General features: G+C 42.3%; 1 protein-coding gene across 1 annotated transcript; it reads left to right on the top strand.

Moving 5' to 3' along the window:
- Window positions 1-2,464: 2,464 nt before the first annotated feature.
- On the top strand, window positions 2,465-21,537 carry LOC146628669 (uncharacterized). The gene is made up of 12 exons (XM_085357993.1): window positions 2,465-4,315; window positions 6,429-6,797; window positions 7,723-7,762; window positions 7,912-8,057; window positions 15,366-15,398; window positions 15,683-15,769; window positions 16,053-16,253; window positions 17,429-17,608; window positions 19,156-19,368; window positions 19,485-19,604; window positions 19,743-19,883; window positions 21,466-21,537. Exons 1-12 carry the CDS (start codon window positions 2,465-2,467, stop codon window positions 21,535-21,537), a joined length of 3,453 nt encoding a protein of 1,150 aa, XP_085214119.1.
- The last annotated feature ends 702 nt before the right edge of the window (window positions 21,538-22,239 follow it).

Below are 22,239 nucleotides of genomic sequence, written 5' to 3'. Positions count from 1 at the left end.
GTAGCCTTAATGACGTGTTTTGGCACCCCAGTTTATCAGTCAAAGCACAATTTGACAGCCGTTAGAATTTCTGGGTTTTTCCGAGCATAGCCGTAGTAAGCTGTACAGGAAGAGATCACCCTCACTAACTTCTTATGTACACCCAGTTATTTTGTTCTAGAAGCAGGTCCAAAATATCACAGAAACCACTCAGTTCAGAAAAAGAGAAACAAGGATTACGCCTAGTAGGTGTCCAAGGTGGAGAAGATACACACATACATAGCCAGTTCTGCAGAAGCGGGACTAATTTCCACAATATGAAAACCATCGAGGACATGATGTGTATCTGCAGATCATCTCTAGTACTGCAATAGCCCCTCCTGCTTGGCTCCTCAGTACAACCGTGTCTCTGTTTCTCAGATGTTATTTGCTCACATTTTTGAGTAAATATAGTAAAAAAAATAGTCATTTGGTTCAGATTACTGTCGTATTCTCCTATTTTAAGTTCTTCCTTGCATTGCTAAAGCCACAAGCCTTTATCCTGAGGTTTTTGTGCTTACGTTCAGAATAAATAAGAAAAAGGCTTTGAGGTGTTTATCTGCGTTCTTTAGCAATGAATGCAAAAAATGGAAGTCTTGGTTCACATATGCACGGCCAGCATTGGAAGCCCTGAAAAAGTCCATAACCCCCGGAGGCCAAGTCAGCAAACAAGCGCGCCGATGGACTCTCTGATTGACCATTAGCTGCAGAGCTGTAAGAAGAAGCTAAAAAAGTTGTAATGTAACTCTAATGTATTTATAGATTCTTGTAATAAGTGAGGGCAGATCAGATACGAACCTTTTAAGATGCATCTGCGCTGGTCTTTATAAACTACACTGCAGTGTAGTTTATAAAGACTGTCCAGAACCAGTTTAATATTCTGAAACATGCTGCGAGGTGACGTTCGGGTGTCCTCTCTCAGCTTATTGACCTCAGAAGCCTGCGATACAAGATAAATGAGTGATTCCCCGGTAGCCTCGTCACATTAAATACATATCAAAAAGGGGCTTCTCCTTCACAGAGGGCATTTATTATTTAGATCACTCCCTTTTCCATTCTTCTCTGTCAGATCTTATCACGTAGCAAGAAAGAAGCCCCTCCTTGTCCCCCTGCCCTGCCTCCTCCTCTCCCTCTTCCTTCTCGTGTTTTCCACCCTGTGCCATCTGCCAGCTGCTGGCGAACGGACGGATGAACGGGGTGCAGATTAAAGTGCTCTGCATCCCAGAGGATTTGGATTTTGTTTTGTTTTTTTTGCTATTAGCAGTATAGTCCCTGCTTAGTGTGATATGCAATATTGCTGTTTTTTAAAGAGATGTTCGTTAGTCAATGGCATATAAACCTTCAAAACAAAAGACCTGGAAAATGTAAAGTAGCAGTCTACAATAATTTTAACTTAATGCTTTTGTAGTAAATGGTAAATGGCCTGCATTTGTATAGCGCTTTACTCAGTCCCTAAGGACCCCAAAGTGCTTTACACTACATTCAGTCATTCACACACCCATTCACACACACACATTCACACACTGGTGATGGCAAGCTACATTGTAGCCACAGCCACCCTGGGGCGCACTGACAGAGGCGAGGCTGCCGGACACTGGCGCCACCGGGCCCTCTGACCACCACCAGTAGGCAAACATGGGGTTAGTATCTTGCCCAAGGATATTTGGCAGTAAATAAAGTAAATAAAGACCAGTAATTAAGATATTGATTTGTGATGAAGCGCATCGGCAGCTGGCACAGATCACAGTGGGAAATCAATCTAGATTCACGGTGACTGGCCTCCAGTTACTAGCAGCCTTATGTATTTTGGTACAGACAAGGTGTACCCGTGTCTGAAAAAGAGGTGATTGTTATCCGTGCTTGGCGATCTCGGGAGACGTCATAGCTTTCATCTCAAGCTCATAAATTCTTCTGTAGCTCTTATTCTGGTTTAAACAATCAGACAAATGGGGTGAGTGGGACGTAGGTGTGTAAGTAATAAATAAACAGAGCTGCAGACTTATTTTCACACCTCTGCTGCTGCACCATTGGATAAAGCAAAGTATAGCTTTCAAAAAGAGGTGGACATGACTGAGGACACGGGTCCATCCGACACTGAGAATGAGCCCCAGGCGGCAGAGACCTGCAGTGCAAACTAGGGGTGATCACCAAAGCCACCATTATTTTATTTTAGATGTTAGGCAAACATGTTAATGGAATCTGTGAGTCCTTATATCAACACAATGATTATTATTCTTTCACTTATCCGTTAGCAAAAGTTTTTATTTTAATATAATTTTTACCCCGTTTGTCTCAGGCTTCAAAGCCTTCATGTTTTATCCTTACCCTTTAATAATTTTCCTGCTTATGTCGTGTCTCCATCTCTCCCAGGTTGTGCCCTGAGCTGGCTTTTCTTGGCAGTAAGAGGAGCATGTTCTGAAAATTGGACTCGAATCATACCCCAGCCATGAGCCACAAGTATCAGGGAGAGGCAACGGGGGAAGGCAGCGAGGAACACAAGGAGGTGTCGGGGCCTCCGAGGAGCAGGCAGCCCAATGGGACCACTGGAGACCCTCCTGTACGCCGGTCCTGGAGACCATGTCAGATGCTCAACCAGGATGGGGAACTGAATCCCCTTCATCACCATCACCCTCCTCCTCACCATCACCACCACCATCACCACCACCACCCACCTGGAGGTCGTGGACCGCCTCGGCACCGCCGCCGGCCTCCATCAGGGCAAGGGCAAGGGCAAAGTCAGCCTCTGAGTCCGGTCTCTGCCCCAGCTGCGGTTAGTCAGGATGCTGACCCACGTCCTGTCCAGCAACCCCGCGCTGCCGTCACTCGCTACCGCCGTCATGGTGACCCTAACCCCAGACTGAGAAGTCACAGACAGCGGCAGCCATTCAGAGAGGTTCAGGACTCCTCACCAGGTGTGGAAGAGAGAGAAGGTCCACGGCAGGTGCAGGTGCAGGAATCATCCACAGCTGATCCTGTAGTGGACCTATCACAGGACAGGGAATCTTCTCACCAGACTCCCATTGCTGTTGTTACACCCACCCACCTTGCATCTGGTGCTGCACCCCGTGAAGTACAGCTTGACACTCACAATGCTCCTCCTGATGATGCTGAAGAAGATCTCCAGGAGAGTAAAATGGAGTGTGAGCAGGAATCAGATCTTAAAGAGGATCATCGAAAGCAGGAGAAGGTAGGGGATGAGGATGGAGACCACCGCCCAGGAGAAGGTCACTCTGGCTGCGGGCATGATGAGAAAGCTGAGGAGTATGCTGAGAGGGTGGAGGAGGATGAAGAGAGAGTGATGGACAATGTGGAGGAGGATCCTTCAGCTCAGGGAAGTGAAATCACAGATCTCTGCTCTGACACGGAGAGTGCCGCCTCACTCAGTATGGATGGACCTCTCCACAGCCCGCCTCCACTTCACTCACCAACTCCCCCTTCCTCCCCTGATGTTCCAGCTTTCCCCCAGCTGGACCACTTCGGTGAGGACGCCAGTATGAGCCCTCTACCCGATAATGACCTGCCACCAGAAGAAGAGGAGGATGAGGATTTCTCTGAGTCATGCTCGTTGTCCCACTCCACTTCTTGCTCTGAATCTTATCCAAAAACCTATGCAGACTTTTATACAGAGTCCCACCAAAAGTCTTACTCAGAGCCGGTCTATGAGTCATACTCGGAGTCAAAACCCCATCCCAACTCTTTTCCCGAGCCGCTTAAGACCTCCTACCCTGAGCCAAACAGGGAACCTCGCAGGCAGGCCAGTCAGAGGACCGAGGCTAACAGGGGCCACCAAGAGTCTCGCCAAGAGCCCTTTACCCCCCACAGACAGGAGAATGTACAAAAAGGAGCTCTGCCCTCCCCCATCGAGGGTTCCCATCATGTCCCGAGGCAGGCCAGAGACCGGCGCTCACAGCGCTCCCCTCTGGATCGCTCTGTTGGCTGCCGGCTGCACCACTATGATGGTCAGTCTGATGGCGAGGGAGGCAGTGCCGATCAAAGCCCTGTCACTAAAAACCGCAGGCAGCCACCCAGACAGCCAGAAACCCAAGCCAAGACCCCTCCATCTGGGCTGAGCAGCTCAGGCGAGGCCCAGGATGAGCAGAATGCAGAAGGTGCAAAGGGCTCAGGCGACGCCATTAGCCTAGCGATTAAAGACATCAAAGAGGCGATTGAGGGGGTGAAGACGAAGACGATGCGCTCCCCGTACACACCTGACCAACCTGTGGAGCCGATCTGGGTGATGAGACAGGAGGTCAGCCCCACGGAGGATATGTACCCCCTGCAGACTACAGCTGGCCATGTTAGTATCCCATCAGTTACTTTATTAATTTCACAACAGACTGAAAGATGCAGTTTGATTGACTCAGGGGAGTAGATCAGTTTAGCCTTTTTATTTTCATGTTCCTGCTGTTTTGTTTTTCTACAGTGAGCAGGTTTCTCTCGTGATGGCAGCAGATAAATATAGAGGTCATTAAACAGAAACAGAACAGAAAGCTGAATCTTTTTAGGGATCAGCATTTTAAGTACAGGAAGCCATCCAACCGCACTATCACATGACAGTGCAGAGATATAGAAGACCTGCAGCTTCTTGGTTTTTGCCTCATTTTCTGTGATTTTTCAGGACTTTTTAACATCTCTACCGATTTTTTTTATTTATTTTCATGCTTCTTCTGTTTCATCTGTAGCATCTAATTTCATGTTTCACACATATTTTATCAGCTCTATACACATTTGATGCATTTTCTTGTCGTTATATGGTAGTCTTCAAATAGACTGTGAGCTACATACTACCAGGTGCACATAAAAAAAGCAATACTTGCAGAAACAATTTTATTTTCTTATTAATTTGATTACTATTCAAATATTTGAGAAACTTGAGCCTCAGTAAATATTATCTCACACTGCTATAGAGCCGCCGGTATCTATCATAGTCACCAGAGTTGAAATCATGAAATATTTTGTCCAAGTCTCTTTGAGTTCTTTACTATTAAGCTTATATATACCCCTACCAGAAAGCACATCAAATCCATGATGCACTACTACTCATGTGCCCTCAAATTATTTATGCCAAAATTCAGAATTTAAGTAATGTGATTACATGTAATTTTGTTACATAAATAAATTGTAAAAATGTTATTTAATAGAATCTGGTCAAATGAAATACGATTGATTGGTATTCATTCAGTTATTCCAAGCATTTTTCCCTCAATGATTAATTATTTGAATAAATAAACTTTTAATTTTGTGTATTTCAGTTGCATTTTACTCAAAAAAAAAATTAATCCTTCATGTTCACGTTAGCAAAGAATCGTCTTTTTGAGTGTGCCTCAAAGTGTTAATTATCGCACCTGGTGGTAAGGTGGTATGGCACAGAGTAGAGTATTAATTCATGATTTTGGCGCGACTTAGCTGAGATAGGAGTTTTGTGTAGCCCAGCATGTCAACAGGAGGCAGGGGGCAGAGCAGAATTAGGCTGGTGCTGAACAAAGATGGAGAAACATATAAAGATCATTTTAAAGCTGTGATAGGTATTTGAAAATGTATTTTAGAATATTATTATGTATTACTGCTGTTTATTTTCCACAGTGTTAAAGGGGATCTATTGGGCTCAGTTCCACCTCTGTATTTTTGGACTCTGCTAGAGCAGCTTTGCATGATTCACAGTGCAAAATAATCCATATTCATGGTCCAGCCCCTCAGTTCATCTGCTGTCTGTCCAGTCATTATAGACATCTTTCTTCTGATTGGCTGCCCCTGATAAACAGAAAGTTTGAATAGTGCGTGGGTGGGGCTTTGTGCCTGAGATCACTATATAAAGCAGGGATTTCAGACTCCTTTTAAATGACATAATTCATGCTACATACAGCAACACTTTGATGTTAAGTGGGCTGGACCAGTGAAACTACATGATTAATGTGTAAAATTATAGTAGTAGTTCTGGTAGTTTGTTGCCCAGACTGTCCTGTGAGTTTTTGTTAATTCTCAGAAAATGTTACAGTTTAAAAGTTTAAAATTTTTCCAGGCCAATATTGGCCCCTGGGCCTTACTTTTGACACCCCTGATATAAGGGATATCTACTCCCACTAAATAGAACATTTGGTACTTACAGTATATAGGACTTTTAAACTCTTATCTGCTGAGCCACAATCGCACTGCACTCATTTTAACAACAAATTCCATAAATAAATAAAAAAAACATAGTAGACTGTCTTTAGGGCTTGACTGATGTCATCAAGTGATTTTTCTGTGGAGCGCTGCACTGATAAAGTTTTTTTTTTTATCCTTTCCAGTTAGCTTACATTGCTAGCTCTCATTTGATTTTATGGTACACGTATTAATGCTTCATCCTGACCCTTGTATCAAGTTGCAGTTTCACAGGGGTTTTTCCTGTTTCTCTTTTTCCCCTCCCACAGTCTTCTCCTCACTCACCCCCTGAGTCAGCTTCTGAGTCTCCAAGCTGCTACACCTCAGCTCCAGTTCGGGATCCGGTCAGTCCCCTGAGGGTTGATCACTCTTCTAGAGCACCCAATCCCCAAAGTTATCACACTGGACAGTCCCAGCACAACCATCACCACCACCTGCACCAACAAGGCCACCAGTCACAGCAGAGGGATGCCGCTAGGTCACCGCAGACATACACCCAGCCACAGCCGTACCCACACATGCCGCCTAATCAGCATCAACAGTGTCAACATCAGCAGCAGCAGCAGCAGCTCCCCTCTCAACAGCCACAGACTCAAGCTCAGCAACAGTCACCTCCTCAGAAGCCATCTGTGCAGGAGGTGAGAGTTTAACTTACCAAAACGCAGCTCTTTGTTTTACCCAGTATTAAGTTTCTGTAGATAACAACCGACTGATATTTGGAATAAATGTCACATGAGAGTTTTATAAATGTGGGTCATAATAAGGCTAAGAAAGATCTTTGGGTGTTTGAAAAAGTGTTACAGCCTGTGCAGGTTTGTGGAAAAGGAGGGATAATATTCTGAGAAAAGGTCATATTAAAGTCATAGAATTATGAGAAAGGAAACTCAGTAATGCAGATAAAATGCAGATTTACAAGAAATAATCTCAGATTTATGGGGGAAAACTTGCCAATGTATGAGGTATAAAACGAAATGTATAAAATTGACATAAAGTAAACTTACAGATCTACTAGAAAAATGTTGCAAATTTATGAGAATAATTTACAAATGTAGGAGAAAAAAAACATCCCACAAATTTACTTGAAAGAAACTCCAACATCTAAGAGATTTAAAAAGTCACAAATTTACAAGAAATAAAGTAATTAACTAAAAAAACTTACACATTTGAGAGAGGGAGAAAAAAAATAAAAAAAACCCCTCACAAATCAAATAGATTAAAAAGTCACATATTTAAGACATAAACACACAAATTTGCTATAAGAAAGTTTGCACATTTATGAATAAAAATTTACCAATAAGGAAAAAAAGGTTAAAAAAAACTTCCACCATATTTATAGCATATTGCTCTTATCTCTAGTTCTTTCCAGTAACATTCCTGCGACCCCTTAAATGAATCTAAAATGCCATCGTAGAAACACAGTAAGACTCTAGGGTGATGATAAATCTTGCAAAGGCCTGCATCTCTTATAAGGTGTTCATCTGAATGTGAATGAGTCGGTGGAGACCTGCAGCTTGTGAGGAGAAATAATAAATGTTGTTTTTTTAATTTCCTGCGCCTTCTCAGATTCGCAGATCTCTTCCACAGTTTCCCACGTTTGTAGACGGTGAGTGATAATCATATTTTTATTCTCAGCTGAACCTCTGTCTCATATTTTGTATTTCTCATATATCAGATATTTATTTGAAAGCATGTTAATGTACATATGCAGCGTTTATGTGTGTTTTTCTAACAAGTGCATCTTGTTAAATGCAGTCCCGGGACCGTGTGACCCTGAAGACCTTATTGATGGCATCATCTTTGCAGCAACCTACATGGGCTGCACCCACCTGCTGTCAGAGAGGACGCCCACAAAGAGCGCCCGCATGCAGCAGGCCCAAGAGGCCATGAGCAGAGTCCGAGTAAGAGCACGTTTCATTCTGTGTTCACATCACAGTGAAAGGATATGAACAGGAAAAAAAATGTGGCTTTCCCTTTGTAACTATTCTTTATGTAACAGATACCTGTTATTAAGGCCTATCTAGGGTAAAATAAGACTCATAGAGGGGTTTATATTTAAAATAAAACCAGAAATGTCAAGATGTGAGTGAAAAACTCACAGATGGTGCAGTGGGTAACCACATATTTATTTGGTATTGGACTAACAATCACGGAGATCTTTTCCAGCTTCATAGAAATTGGACATGACCCTAAGGCAGACCTTCCCAAAGTGTGGGGCCCGTCCCCTAAGCGGGTGCAGAGCCATTGCAGGGGGGGGGGGGGGGCGTGGTATGAAAAGGGAAAAAAAAAAAACCCAACAACATTTGGACACTGCTAGCACGGGGCGCCTCCACAAACGCAAAGCAGGAGATGAAGCATAGCTGAATATGTTTCCAAACCAACTTCCTTCTAAGCCAAAGACTAGAAAATATGGTGAAGCAAATCTTCCCTTTGGCTTCACCTGCACAAGTGCCGAGGTAGGTCTCCCTGCAGAATTGGTTTTCCCTTCGTCAGGAGCAGCGCTGGGCTGTTTAAATCACGGACAAACAGTATCCTACATTCTTGATTTTTAGTTCGCAAACACTTGTTGTAATGACTAACTACTCCTGACATATTGGAGATGTTAGCTCTTTATACAGTAAAGTTACAGTGGGATACAAATAACATCAGGCTGATCCTGCCACGATTTGTTCCCCCTGTCTAAATCACAGACAAACAGTATCCCACAGCTGTTTATGTTTTTAAACCCATTTTGCACAGAGAGGCATTTTTTGAAAAATTTCTTGATAGCAATGTTGAATATTATTACACAGGAAAAAACAACTACATGTAAAATAATCACACAGTGACGCCTCTGCCTTTGTAAATGGAGGGACAGTAACTGTGTGTTTATATGTAAGCGTGTAAAACCTGCAGATAGAGACAAAATACTGTTAATCTGACTATCTGTCATTCTGCCATTCAGCCTAATGTAATGTAATGTAATGATACCTTAATCAAGCCATGTAATAACAACATGTGCCAGAACATGCAAAAGTAACATGGCAAGGCTCAGACAGTGAATGGACTGATTCTTATATAATGCTTTTCTACTCTCCTTGATTACTCAAAGTGCTCTATGCAACATGCCACATTCCCCCAATCACACACTTCCTCTACAAATTCACATTCTTGAGATGCAGCCTGGAGGAGCCAGGGCTCAAACCACTAACCTTCCGATTAGTAGGTGACCTGCTCTACCTGCTGAGCTACAGCCACTCACTGGCAAAGATGAGTAAACCCTCACTAGGTTTTGGATAAAGTGTACACTCACAAACCTGCATTTGAAATGTTGGCTACCATAGCAGTATAGTATTGCAACATGGCATTTGGGTCTTCTAACTAAAATAGGAACATAAACAGTGCCATCATTGCCAGACCTGGCCCAGATCTGGTTGACATACACTCTGCCATGACACCGGTCAGTCAGAAGTGCCAGCTTGATGCCAGATCCGGGCCAGACCTGTTTTCTATGGGCCTGGGCCAGAATAAACCAAACCATAATCGAGCCAGATATGGCATGCCATCGCATGGACAGTGCCATCTATGCCAGGCCTGGCCCATATCTAATTTTTGTGTATCTGTAACTGCTGACCTAACGTGCGTATGTGACACGTTCATGGCATCTGCGGATTGATGAGGTTGATTTTGCCAGTTTTAGAGAGTGAGGAGACCAAAAAAAATCAATTTGTGACTGACTGTGAGTAAATTTAAGACTTCATAGGAACTAAATGTTCCCTAGAGGTCATAATTATTTCTTGTTTTACCATGAATACAAGGGGTAGCATGGTGGTTAGCACTATTGCCTCACAGCAACAAGGTCCTGAGTTCATTTCCACCATCAGTGTGGAGTTTACATGTTCTCCCTGTGTTTGTATGGGTTCTCTCTCCAACTTCCTCCCACATTCCGAAGACGTGGGGTTAGGTTAACTGGCAAATTGCCCATCGAAATATTTGTATGTCTCTGTATTTTAGCCCAGTGTGTGCCCTGCCTCAGACAGCTGGGATAGTCTCCAGCCTCTATGAGATGAGCAGAGCTTTGTAACATGGTGCTTTAGCCTGCTGGAAGCATCCATCAGACGGGAACCCTGTGATGATGAAGGTACTGACATGGTTAGGTAGCCTGTGGCTTTAAACTCATCCTCCGGTATCCTCCACAGTTTTATACCACCGTTGCAGGCCTGGAGCACTGATACAAGGCAGGACAGACCCATGTTTTCATGTTGTTCACATCAAATTTTAATCTGAACATTCAAATATTACTGCGGAATTGGAACTCGGCAAACCAGGAGATGTTTTTCTAATCTTCTGTCATCATCCGTTTTTAGAAACTGTTGCCTGAGTTTTCTGTTCTTATCTGACAGGAGAGTCACTCGGTGTGGTCTTCTGCTGCTGTAGCTCATCTACTTCAAGGTTTTGCGCTTTCATAAAGGTTATTCTGCTTGGTTGTGACCAGTGTCTATTTGAGTTAAGCATTTGCCTTCATAATGGCTTGAAGCACTTCACCGATTCTCCTCTGATCTTTGACGTCAACAAGGGATTTCCAGCCAGAGAACTGCCACTCACTGGATATTTTCTCTTTTGTGGACCATTCTCTGTAAACCCTGGAGATGGTCGTGTTGAAAAATTATCCACGCCACATTCAAAGTCACTTAATCCACCTTTCCTCCCCATTCTGATGCTCAGTTTGACCTTTAGCGGTCCGTCTTGTTGCTGCCATGTGATTAGCTTCTTAGACATTTTTGTTAATGGCTAGTGTATCTAATAAAGTGGCCACTGAGTGTTTTTAAGTTGTGGAGTGTGTGTTATCTTACTTAACAGACATCTGTGCATTCTCCTGTGTTTATCCGGTGACTGATGAACAAAAATGTGTCTTGAGTAAATTAATCCCCACTTATCACAGTCTGGGTGATATTTCCTTTGAGGTAAGGTCAACATGTCTTTGGGCGCCAAAATGTTTTACATGCTGGAAAAGACATCAAGGATTTCAGATATTAAAGCCACAGTGCCCTGATTCAGAGCTGCATTTCTAATGCGCCTTGACGCATCATTGGAGATGGAACTGAGCTTTGCTGTGTAATTGGGTCTTTAAAGTCAGAAGCCCTCAGTGGGCAACACAGCAAAAAGTCCCTGTGTGTGTGTGTGTGTGTGTGTGTGTGTGTGTGTGTGTGTGCAGTGAATCAACCACAGATCACTGCTTCTGATCCAGAGCCGTACAGGCTGGATGTTATATAAACTGTGCTATGAGGCTAGGAGACCTCACTTTATTCTTCAGTCACAGTATATGATGTCAAATGGGAATCACGCAAATGGGGACGTAATAAAAGGATAAGGAATAAGAGGATGTTAATTTAAATGTGACTTTTTGGTGTTACTGTAAACATGAGAAAAAAAACAGATCAGCCCTTTCTTTCTAATGCAGTCAGTTAAATGGAGGTGGTGTCGGGGAGGGAGGGAGTGAGATGGCATTCAAACGTAGAGCTATCTGAGTGTGAGAGATGAGTAGTGAGACGTGAGCTTTGTGAAGAAGTAAGTTGGAGGCAGGAGGAGGAAGACAGGAGCTGAGCCCGGCTCTGCGCTCCTCTCTGGATGGTTGACTGATAGTTTGGGGACGTCGCCTCTGTTAATGTCTGAGAAGCCTACAGAGAGGGAGAAGGTCAGAGACTGTGAGCTGATGATGGGGATGTATGAGTCCTTTTATTTGTTAGAATGGGAAAGAAAAAGAGAGACAGGCTTCTGTCTAGTAAGCTGGATGAGCTGACTGTAAGGATGCTAAATCTGATGCTGTGGCTTTTTTAAAACCTGTACAGCTCTCTGTAAAACTGACTTTGTTTTCAGTCGTGTGTGTGTGTGTGTGCGTGCGTGTGTGTGTGTGTGTGTGTGTGTGTGTGGCTCTTCCACACACATTTTCTATAAAATTGCATTTCATGCAAAGTGAATACAGTAAGCGTTGATTCTACGGTGGCTTTATGCATTTAAGCTGCTCCAGTTACTGAAGAAAATGAACAGATCAGATATGAAAACTGATACTAGATCAACTTAATAGGTTCAGTGTCTGTAGCTGATAACAGGTTTTTTTTGTGCTGTACATAATAATCTATAATATAATGTCTGATTAAAGAAGTCTTGAAAAATAAAATATCAAATCCATAGAGTGTGTACTAAAAAATGGAAATAACCTCACTGACATCACCCATGTGGCGTAGAAACTAAATATCTTGTCAACTATATGGTTGAAGTTTTTAACTATACAAAAAGGAGTCTATTAAATTAGGTATTGTTATATTTATTAGTTATCAAAAACAAGAACATTTTTTGATTTTTTTTAAAAACACCTTCTTTTAAAGGGAGCCTTTCAAATTGTATGTTCCTGTTGTTGTTGTTATTATTAATTGTATTTATTTGTTTATTTATTTATTTATTTATTTATTTTAATTATAGTAAAAGTTAAGCATATAATCCACATGGGGACTGTTTACCAAAAATGAAATAGCTGAAGGATAACTTTACTAGTACATGCCCACACCACAGCAGTTTAGCATCTTTGTGCTGCTGTTGCTGTTCATGATGAAATGAAAATGATCATGAAAATGCTTTCATATGTTGTTATGGCTGCATAAATGCTAAAAATGAGTAGATTCAGCCTGTTGCTTGGTAGTTGCCAGGCAGCGTGATGGCGCCATCATGTACCGTGCATCATTAAACATCTGTGGATCAAAATTAGAGCCTCTTGTTATGATATCAAAATGAGACGATGCTTTTTTTAAGGTGCCATTACAAACATTACAATTTTAGCCTGTTGGTAGGTGGTTACGAGGCAACACAATGGTGTCATAATATCTGATACTGATAGGAACCTTCAAGAAGCCTAAGAAGTACCCATTTGCAGAGTTGGGTTTTGTACAAGGTGCTGGTAGACAAACAAACCGAGATTGCGTGTGTTATAGTAGAATAATAGTTATCAGTAAATAGAGTTTTTAATTCTTAAATATTGGTATATTGGTGTGTGTCGTATTTAATGGAGGGCTGGTTTGCAGCAGACAAAAAGAGGTTAAAGCTGCAGCAGCGCTTGTAGTGTGAAGTTTAACTTTATTACTTAATCAGCATTTCATCAGGGTGAGGATGACTCCTGGTTTTGTAATGAAGCTCTTCTTCATGCTGCACGTGTTGCTGGAGCTGTAACATCTTCAGACTTTATGTTCTTGTCTATACTCCTTGAAAGTGAAGTTAAGCTTCTACTCGGCTTCTAGTGACCAAAGCTGAACAAGGATGCTTTATGTGGTGAATGGTAAAAACACTTTTTAAAATGTAGTTAATTCACATGAAACATAAGACTCTAGATTTTATTTTCAGTCATCTTTTTTTTTTTGCTGTAACCACAGCGCTAGTGCCAGTTACCTAACCTCTCATCCATTTGTTTCTAACATTTGAACAGTGCAATCACTTGTAATCTCTAGAAATAAACTGCTTAGTGTCTCCTAATTTAATGTGGGCAGAGGGATTTGTGGAAAATATCCCATACCAACTGTTGTGACTGTAACTGTGATTGGCAGCACGGTGGCTCGTGCACCAATTCTGGAGCACAAACAAGCCATGATATCAGTCATGATATTCCATTAAAATGATCAGAAATGGCACAAGAATTGACACATGAGCTGCAGTTTTCAGATTCACAAACATTTTTCTACTGTGAAATTTTAGTTTATAGATGCAGCTTTTCATGGCACTCTCCTGTACAAATATGGTTTCCTATGGCTACAAATAATCAACACAGTGGCAAAATGTGGAGTCCACAAAGTAATGGCTGATGTTAGGGTGGATATGTTTACTTTCACATCTTTTTCAGAGTTAAATAGATGAATGGTCTGTTTGAGTGTTGAGTGAAGTTCTTCAGAGTTCACCATAGCACTGCAACAGCAGCAACTGGAGGTTGTAAATGATTTTATGATTTCTCACTGTGGAGTCATCTCTATGCTCGTCCTGTTAGAACTCAGTGCAGCATTTAACGTTGTTAATGACAATATTTTACTACAGAGAGTAGAACACACATTGGTATTAAAGGAAGTGCACTGCAATTGTTTGACTCATATCTGTCTGATTGGTTTCAATTTGTTTAGGTAAGTGGGAAGTCTTCTTCATATACAACAGTTAATAATGGAGTTCCAGGGTTATGTGCTGGGCCCAGTACATTTTTACATTATACATGCGTCCCTTTGGTAATATTAAGAGAAAAACATGCATACATTTTCACTGCACCCAGCATTATTAGTCATGAAACCAAATGACACAAATCAGTTAGTTAAACTATAACCATCTCTTAAAAACATAAACACCTGGATGACCTCTAACTTCTAAATTCAGACAAAGCTGAGGTTATTGTACTCGGCCCTAAAAAACATTCCTTTTTGATAAAGGATATTGTTAGGGCTGGATCAGGTGACCCTGAACCTTCCTTTGGTTACTTTCTTCTATATTGTATTTAATCATTAGCAATCAATGAACTCTGACTCTCTCTCCCACAGTGTGTCTTTTGTACTGAACTCACCCCCAGCTGCTCACGGCAGCAGGGCACCCCTCCCTGAGTCTGGTTCTGCTGGAGGTTTCTTCCTATTAAAACAGTTTTTCCTTCCCACTGAGGCAACTGTTGGTGTAAATTGATGCTATATAATTGAATTGGACGGAAATAAAGGTTACACAAACTGGATAACATATTAGAGCCACATTTATTTTTGTTTAAGCTAAATCAACTGTAGTCTGAGTCCACATAAACACAATGAGCCTTCTGATTTCACAGACTAAATCCTTGATCTCTAAAGGGGATCAGACAGCATTTGGAAACCTTGAGTTGTGATGAGGCATCTGCTGCAAACACATGAGGTCGCTCGTCTTTCTTCAGGGTCGTTTGTGTCACACTGATGCAGAGAACACTTTTGATAATGTTTGCTGCAAACGCCTCTGGCATCCCACTGTTGTCAAATGTGATAGACAGTAACACCACTGCCCTCTCTCTCACACACACAAGCACACGCAACATACCCCTTTAAGGTTCTTGTGTCCCTTGATTTGGCATTTGGAATAGAGGCAGTCTACAGTGCATGATCCGGTTAGTTTTTGTGTTTGTCCACCTTTTCCTCAAATCACCGCTGCCTTGATTTGTATTTCTGAATCGCTGTTCTTTCTGATCACTGCAGGCAGCTCAGAAACAGGCGAAGAACAGGAAGAAGGTGAGTTTGTTTTTCATTCTGCTTATCTGTGATTGCAATGCATTATGCAGAATTTGTGGCCAAGGATGACGACAGAGGAGAATGGCCATGCACACTTCAAGTGTCTCTGTCTTATTCATTTGTTGAGTGCAGATTAGACCAGACGTGACTGTTTGCTTTTGTCAATCTCATGAGCAGCTGTTAGATTTGGAGGTTCTGGACAATCGTGACGCCCGCTCTACTCTCTTTGCTGCTCTCTATCAACCTGTTGCCTCCTCTGTTCACTTCTTTTCTCGGCTATGCAGAGCCCCGACGACGAGGCTCCATCCACTGCTGAGGTTGATCTATTCATGTCCACACAAAGGATCAAGGTCCTCAATGCTGACACTCAGGTATAAACATAACATATATTATTTTGTTTTATATCAACACCACAAAATTACAAATTTCCCTTGCAACACTTTCCATACTTCTATTAAAACCTTTAGTATATTAGCAGCTACCACATCATATTCATCATTTAAAGCTCACGTTATCTGTGGTGTACCACAAGGTTCAATTTTAGGTCCTTTGTTTTTTATTTATTTGGTTAAACTAGATTTGATTTATTATTCATTTTATTTTTATTATGCAGGGCCTGTATTTACAAGTGACTCATGTATTTGTCGTTACCAGGAGTGTTTAATGGACCTGCCCCTGAGGACAATCTCCTACATAGCTGACATTGGTAACATGGTGGTCCTGATGGCCCGAGGGAAGATGGTCCGGTCCCGCAGCGCACAGGAAAACCTGGACAGCACAGCAGAGCAAACCACCATAACCCAAGATGACAGAAGACTGTACAGAATGATCTGCCACGTCTTCGAGTCTGAGGATGTGAGTTACTAGTGGTTTTTGTCAATGATTAAAACAGTGGTCCTCAAAATCTGATTTTATTCAACTTGATCACCTTTTTATTTTTAGGGTGTAGGGTCTTTTTCGCTTTTGATGTAGGGCAGGCCATAAAAGTTATCTAAGTAATCTACTGCAGGATATCTGCCTCTTAAGTCTGAAAACATGTTAGATTAAATTTCCCCTAAAACAGCTGTAAAGAGTGTTAAATAGCTGTAAAAGTCTTTGAAATGTAATTGTAATTTAGTATATCAATGGGTCATCGCATTTTGCCTTAAATTTGGTCTGTTTCTGCATTGTCTTCTTGCTGTACAATGGTATTTGTCTCTCCATTAGGAGCTCCAATATGAACTTTTATTGAGAACAATTTAATTCTCATCTTATGTGTTTCTGGTGCTTTTGTGTTAAGTTAGCCTAACCATAGCTCTGCAGCTAACCATCATGTAGCAGATCACTATATGTCAACTAACCCTCCAAGTGTTGCTCTTCAATTTACCTTCAGAGTTTTTCACTTTCTTTTTTAAGAAATCAACTTTAGCCAAAATATGGTATTATAACCCTTAGACATCTACTAGCTAGGTAACCTACTGCTAACTCATAAATCCTTCAGGCTTGGACACCTTGAAGAACTTCCATACTGATTATTTCTTCAGAATTTCATAAACTCTCAGTGGCACATCAAATCTGGCTTGCCTTTTATGAGCTGAAGGAGCATTTAAGGGAAACCCAGGGTTCAACACCAAAGCACTGATCTTCCGATTGGTAGAAAGCCCACTTTACCTCCTGAGCCACAGCTATACTCAGAAATAGAAAGAAACAGAAACAGAAATCTGATTGGATAAATAACACTAAAATAGCTCTAAAGGGGAGAGTTATTTATAGTTTGCAGTTTAAATCTGCTTCCATTGTTTCTAAAAGCACAACTGATGTCAGCCTTAACCTGAGAAGAAAGAAAATATTTGTAATTCATAAAGGACCGATCCAATATTAATTATGGACAAAATTAAAAACTAAAAAGTGGGAGAGCTTAAAAATTCTATACGTTCTTTTAGGATTTGGTTTTAGAATAAAATGTTATTTTTAGGGTGGGGAATGTCTTTAAAGGTACAGCTGTAGTGTAGCTTGTTTCTTATTATCTGTGATTGATCTCTTTCTCTCAGGCTCAGCTCATTGCTCAGTCCATCGGTCAATCCTTCAGCGTTGCCTACCAGGAGTTCCTCAGGGCCAACGGCATCGACCCCGAGGACCTGAGCCAGAGGGAGTACAGTGACCTGCTCAACACTCAGGACATGTACAATGACGACCTCATCCACTTCTCCAAGTCGGAGAACTGCAGAGACGTAAGTCAGCCAGCAGGTGGCGGCACAGTCGGGAGGTTTTAATCATCATCGACAGGGACACGTCTGCATTCGCAAGATAAAAATATTCCACTCTGCATATGGATGAATCTTTCAGATAAAAATAGCAACACATCTCTTTAATTCAGGTCAGGCTATTAATGTTTTTCCTGCTCATTGTGTTGTTAGTTTGCCTCGCAGTGCTGTTACATGAGCATCTGGTTTAGGAGTCACAGCTGCATGACAGTTGTACTGAGAGATGACATTTTAATAAAAAGAGCAAACTCCTAACCTCAGTATAAAGGTGAATTTGTGATGCTCGACCTGTTCTGACCTCGGAGCCTCCTCCCTGCTCTCGCTGCCTGCTGTCATCTCACATTTTTCAGAGTTGTGTGGTTGGCGGCGAGAAGCCCGAACTGGGAGGACTGTGGTAGATTTGGATTGGTGAAGGTGACTGTTGATATGTGTCCAAAGTGTCTCTGTAAAGTTCTTTTTCTTTGGTGCGATTCACATCTTAGTTTGATATGAAGTCCACAATAAAGACAGAGGGGACGCTTTTAATCAAAACCTGCAGGAAGTTTTATTTGACTGTATCCGCCCTCCATGCACATATGTGGAAAGGATAACGGTTGAGAGCAACTGCAAATTTCCCAGCATCAGTGAAAACAGACGTATCTGTTTATGGTGTTGTTGTGAAGCACTTTGGTATACCCTTGGTTTTAAATGTGCTATACAAATAAACTTGTATTGTATTGCATCATTAGTTAAGTCAGAAACAGCATGAGGAGTACGAAATGGATGACATGAATTGAAGGTGGGCTGCAAAGTGGCTTGCAGAAGCAGCAGATTAAATGTTACATCCTGTTTGAGATTATCCAATCCAGTGTTCAGGTGGATGTTAGCTGAGCTCACAGACTGAAGCCAGTGCTGAAGTGCCATAACCCTGCATTCATATCTAGTGGCCAGCAGGGGGCGGCCAGTTATAGGGAGGTCTATGGGATAAGTCTTAAGTCTTTCTTTAAGCACTTTCTTGAGAATTTTGTGGTCTCAGTTGCACATTCAGGTCTTACTGAACACAACGGGATGTTAATTTTGTAATTTATGGCACACACTAGGGTAAAAATTAGGATAAAGCACGGTATGTTTTACTGTGTGATTGAGAAATTGGTGTGCTCCTTCACTTTTCAGACACACCTCACATTTGGATTTAAAGCACTAAGACGTCCATCTTGAGGCTTCATTAACACATACAGCTATGCATATATACGTTCTATATCTGAGTTTGATGCCACAGCTGCTAAATTGCCTAAAAACACTGTAGTCATTCATTATCCAAGTCATCTGGCTGTTTGTTTGGCATGATGTCAGACTAACAAAGATCCGCTACCTTATGTGGCTGAGAGCTCTCGGAAGCCTGAGCCCCTCCTCACAGAGTTATAGCAGATATCCGACAAGATTTGTTCTACTAGAATCCCCAAAATGCAACTTTGAAGCTGTAAATGAACATTATTTGGTATCTTTAAAGAAACTAAGGTCATATTCACGTTCAGGTTTACATCGAGAAGCAAAAAGGCGAGATCCTCGGCGTGGTGATCGTGGAGTCTGGCTGGGGGTCAATCCTCCCCACAGTGATCATCGCTAGCATGATGCACGCCGGCCCAGCGGAGAAGTCTGGCCGACTCAACATCGGAGATCAGATCATGACCATAAATGGTACAAGCTTGGTGGGTTTACCTCTCAGCACCTGCCAGAGCATCATCAAGGTACGCTGCTGCTCTCTCTTTTCCACCTTTCATCTTTTTTGAAACCCCTTACAAGCAGAAGGGGTTCTTAAATGTTTGCTGGATCTGTCTCATATGTCTGCTTGCTGTTTCCCCAGGGTCTCAAGTCTCAGTCCAGGATCAAGATGAACATTGTCAGGTGCCCTCCTGTCACCATGGTGCTTATTCGCAGGCCGGATCTCCGATACCAGCTGGGCTTCAGCGTCCAGAATGGCATAGTGAGTATCTGAAGCTACTGAAACTCACTCGCAGCTGCAGGGAACAAATTAAATGAATTGTCCTTCTTGTCAAATTCTTAGATTTGGTATCGGCTGTGTCCCCACTAAGCCAAATCCCTCTGTTTCCTTCCTGTGCAGATCTGCAGTCTGATGAGAGGCGGTATCGCTGAGAGAGGTGGCGTCCGCGTCGGTCACCGCATCATCGAGATCAACAGCCAGAGCGTCGTGGCGACTCCTCACGAGAAGATTGTTCAGATCCTGTCCAATGCCATGGGAGAGGTAAATACTCAAAATGGCCACATATGTTCTTTTATTTACCTCAGCAGCAAAAAACATGTTTGAGACATATCCTAAAATATCTTTAACATGTAAATTCCCGTTTTATAGGCCTTCTTGATTTATTATTGAAACTGTCTCAAAATCAGCCTCAGTTCCATCAGGAAAACAGCTGCAGCTGAAAGACTTGCTTCAGTGAATGCCTTTCCTCCTGCATCAATATTTCACATTAAAAGCCTTTTTACGGCTTTAAAGCTGTAATCCCAGGGTTCTTTGTGCAGCACAGCACCATTTCACTTTAAAGGAGACGCTTTATTGTCATTTTCAGCTCCATATTTAAAGTCTTGCCTTTACTACGGCAGCTTTGCATGACTTACAGTTGAAAATAATCCTTCCATTATATTATATGGGTGGGTCACGCCATGAAAAATCAATCAGTCCATTCCACCTGGTCCTATCGGCATAAACCGATTTATCTAGCACAATAACTACGTTTTGCCTCCTCACTATGAATATGAGATCATTCCAGATTTCCTCACCCTGTCCCTAACACTGAGCCCATCCTACAGGTGAGACTTATTTCAGCCCCATGAATTCTCAACCTTACTCTTTCAGTCATTACCCAGATCTTCACAGGTGGCTATAACTGAGGGTCAAAACTTGGATGGACAGCTCAGCTCTCGGTTCAGCACAACAGTCCAGTGCAGTAGGTGCACAACCAAGGCTCTGCCTTCCCATCACTCATGTATAAGACATAAGTGGTGTATTCATGAGCTTTAAGTGTTTGGCGGCCAGGCCTAGAGGAGGTGGTCCCAGATTCCACTTCCACGAGTGGTTATGCAGTGCCAAGACTTAAGTTTCATTAGGACTTCCTTAGTCTAGCCCCTCCCCAGGGACCAGTTTACCGTAGGAGACCCTCTCAGACGCCAAGACCAGAAGTACACTTAAACCCCTACACCACAATTGGGTAGTTATTCAACAGGGTAGCCTTCTGTAATAAAATATTTTTCAAATGAGCGATCATGGCTCAAGAGTTGGCAGTTCATCTTGTAATCAGAAGGTTGCCGGTTCGAGCCCCGGCTCCAACAGTCTCGGTCGTTGTGTCCTTGGACAAGACACTTCACCTGTTACCTCCTGGTGGTGGTCAGAGGGCCCGGTAGCGCCAGTGTCCGGCACTCTCGCCTCTGTCAGTGCGCCCCAGGGCAGCTGTAGCTACAATGTAGCTTGCCATCACCAATGTGTGGATGACTGAGTGTAGTGTAAACCGCTTTGGGGTCCTTAGGGACCAAGTAAAAGCGCTATACAAATACAGGCCATTTACCATTTATTGCCTTCCAGTGGAGAAAATTCACACTGATTAATCAACTCTGGGCCCTGAAGAAGGTAAACGTTTGCATTCACTGAAACAAAGTACATCCCTGGTTGATACCGGCCTAAACTGTGTCACAGTTTAACACAAACAAATGATGTGACATCTTTAAAAAAGAAGCTATTGTAATTTTCTACAAAAAGTTATTCTTGCATGGAAAAGGTTCATTTAAGGAGAGTTTAGTTTGCTCATTGCACTTTTTCCTTTCTGCTCCAGATCCACATGAAGACGATGCCTGCAGCCATGTACCGTCTGCTGACAGCACAGGAACAACCGGTCTACATCTGAACACACACGTCTCGCTTGACACATCACTCCCGCCTGTCTCCGTTTTAAATCCCTTTTATCCCTCCTCTCCCTTCCCTGTTTGATATCACTTGACTTGCCTTAATCTGTACAGTTGACTGTCATGTAAACATGTACATCTCCAGTGTGACAGCAGAAGGCAGATTATCTCACTAGGCCGAGTGTTAATGTGACGTTTTATGTTTGACCAAAGAGAAATTTGGGATTTTCTTGTGTATATTTAGGTGGAGAACAGAGCCAATATTAGCTTTGGTTTGAATAGCTGTATAATCTCTGAATGTACTCTAATCATGTTGGACCTATAAAATGTCAGGGTGACACAAAAAGAGTTTAAAGCTGAAGTTGTAAAGGTTGCATGTATAATTCTGCAGAATAAACTAAAGGAAAAGGCAGCAGTCTGTGACGTTTGGTTTATTTTTGTTTGAAAAGTAGTTAAAACTGGACCAGTGGTGGAGTCGACCTTTTCTCAAGTATAAATTTAGAACAGTTTTTTCACTTGACTGAAGTACACACTTACTTGCTTCCATAGGAATAAAGAGGGCAGGTAGTAGTCACATGCTGCTGACAAAAAGCAAGTGTGACCACCTCTATATTAGCTGTGTTTTAACACAATGTCACAATCTTGCCAGTGGATTCACCCCAAGGTCAGTGAGCGCTCACTGCACTGCCAAGAGCTTCCTCTGA

This window comes from Diplotaxodon limnothrissa, linkage group LG7, assembly GCF_057381915.1.
Source record: "Diplotaxodon limnothrissa isolate DT_005_m linkage group LG7, D_limnothrissa_male_GT1.1, whole genome shotgun sequence".
Classification (NCBI taxonomy): domain Eukaryota; kingdom Metazoa; phylum Chordata; class Actinopteri; order Cichliformes; family Cichlidae; genus Diplotaxodon; species Diplotaxodon limnothrissa.
This window is presented reverse-complemented; position numbering and strand designations above follow the sequence as displayed.

Bases quoted from the DNA above. Each gene is read 5' to 3' on its own strand.
- LOC146628669 (XM_085357993.1), top strand. From the start codon at position 2,465: ATGAGCCACAAGTATCAGGGAGAGGCAACGGGGGAAGGCAGCGAGGAA. The intron at 7,763-7,911 runs GTGAGTGATAAT...TGTTAAATGCAG, and splicing joins GTTTCCCACGTTTGTAGACG to TCCCGGGACCGTGTGACCCT. The intron at 16,254-17,428 runs GTGAGTTACTAG...TCTTTCTCTCAG, and splicing joins ACGTCTTCGAGTCTGAGGAT to GCTCAGCTCATTGCTCAGTC.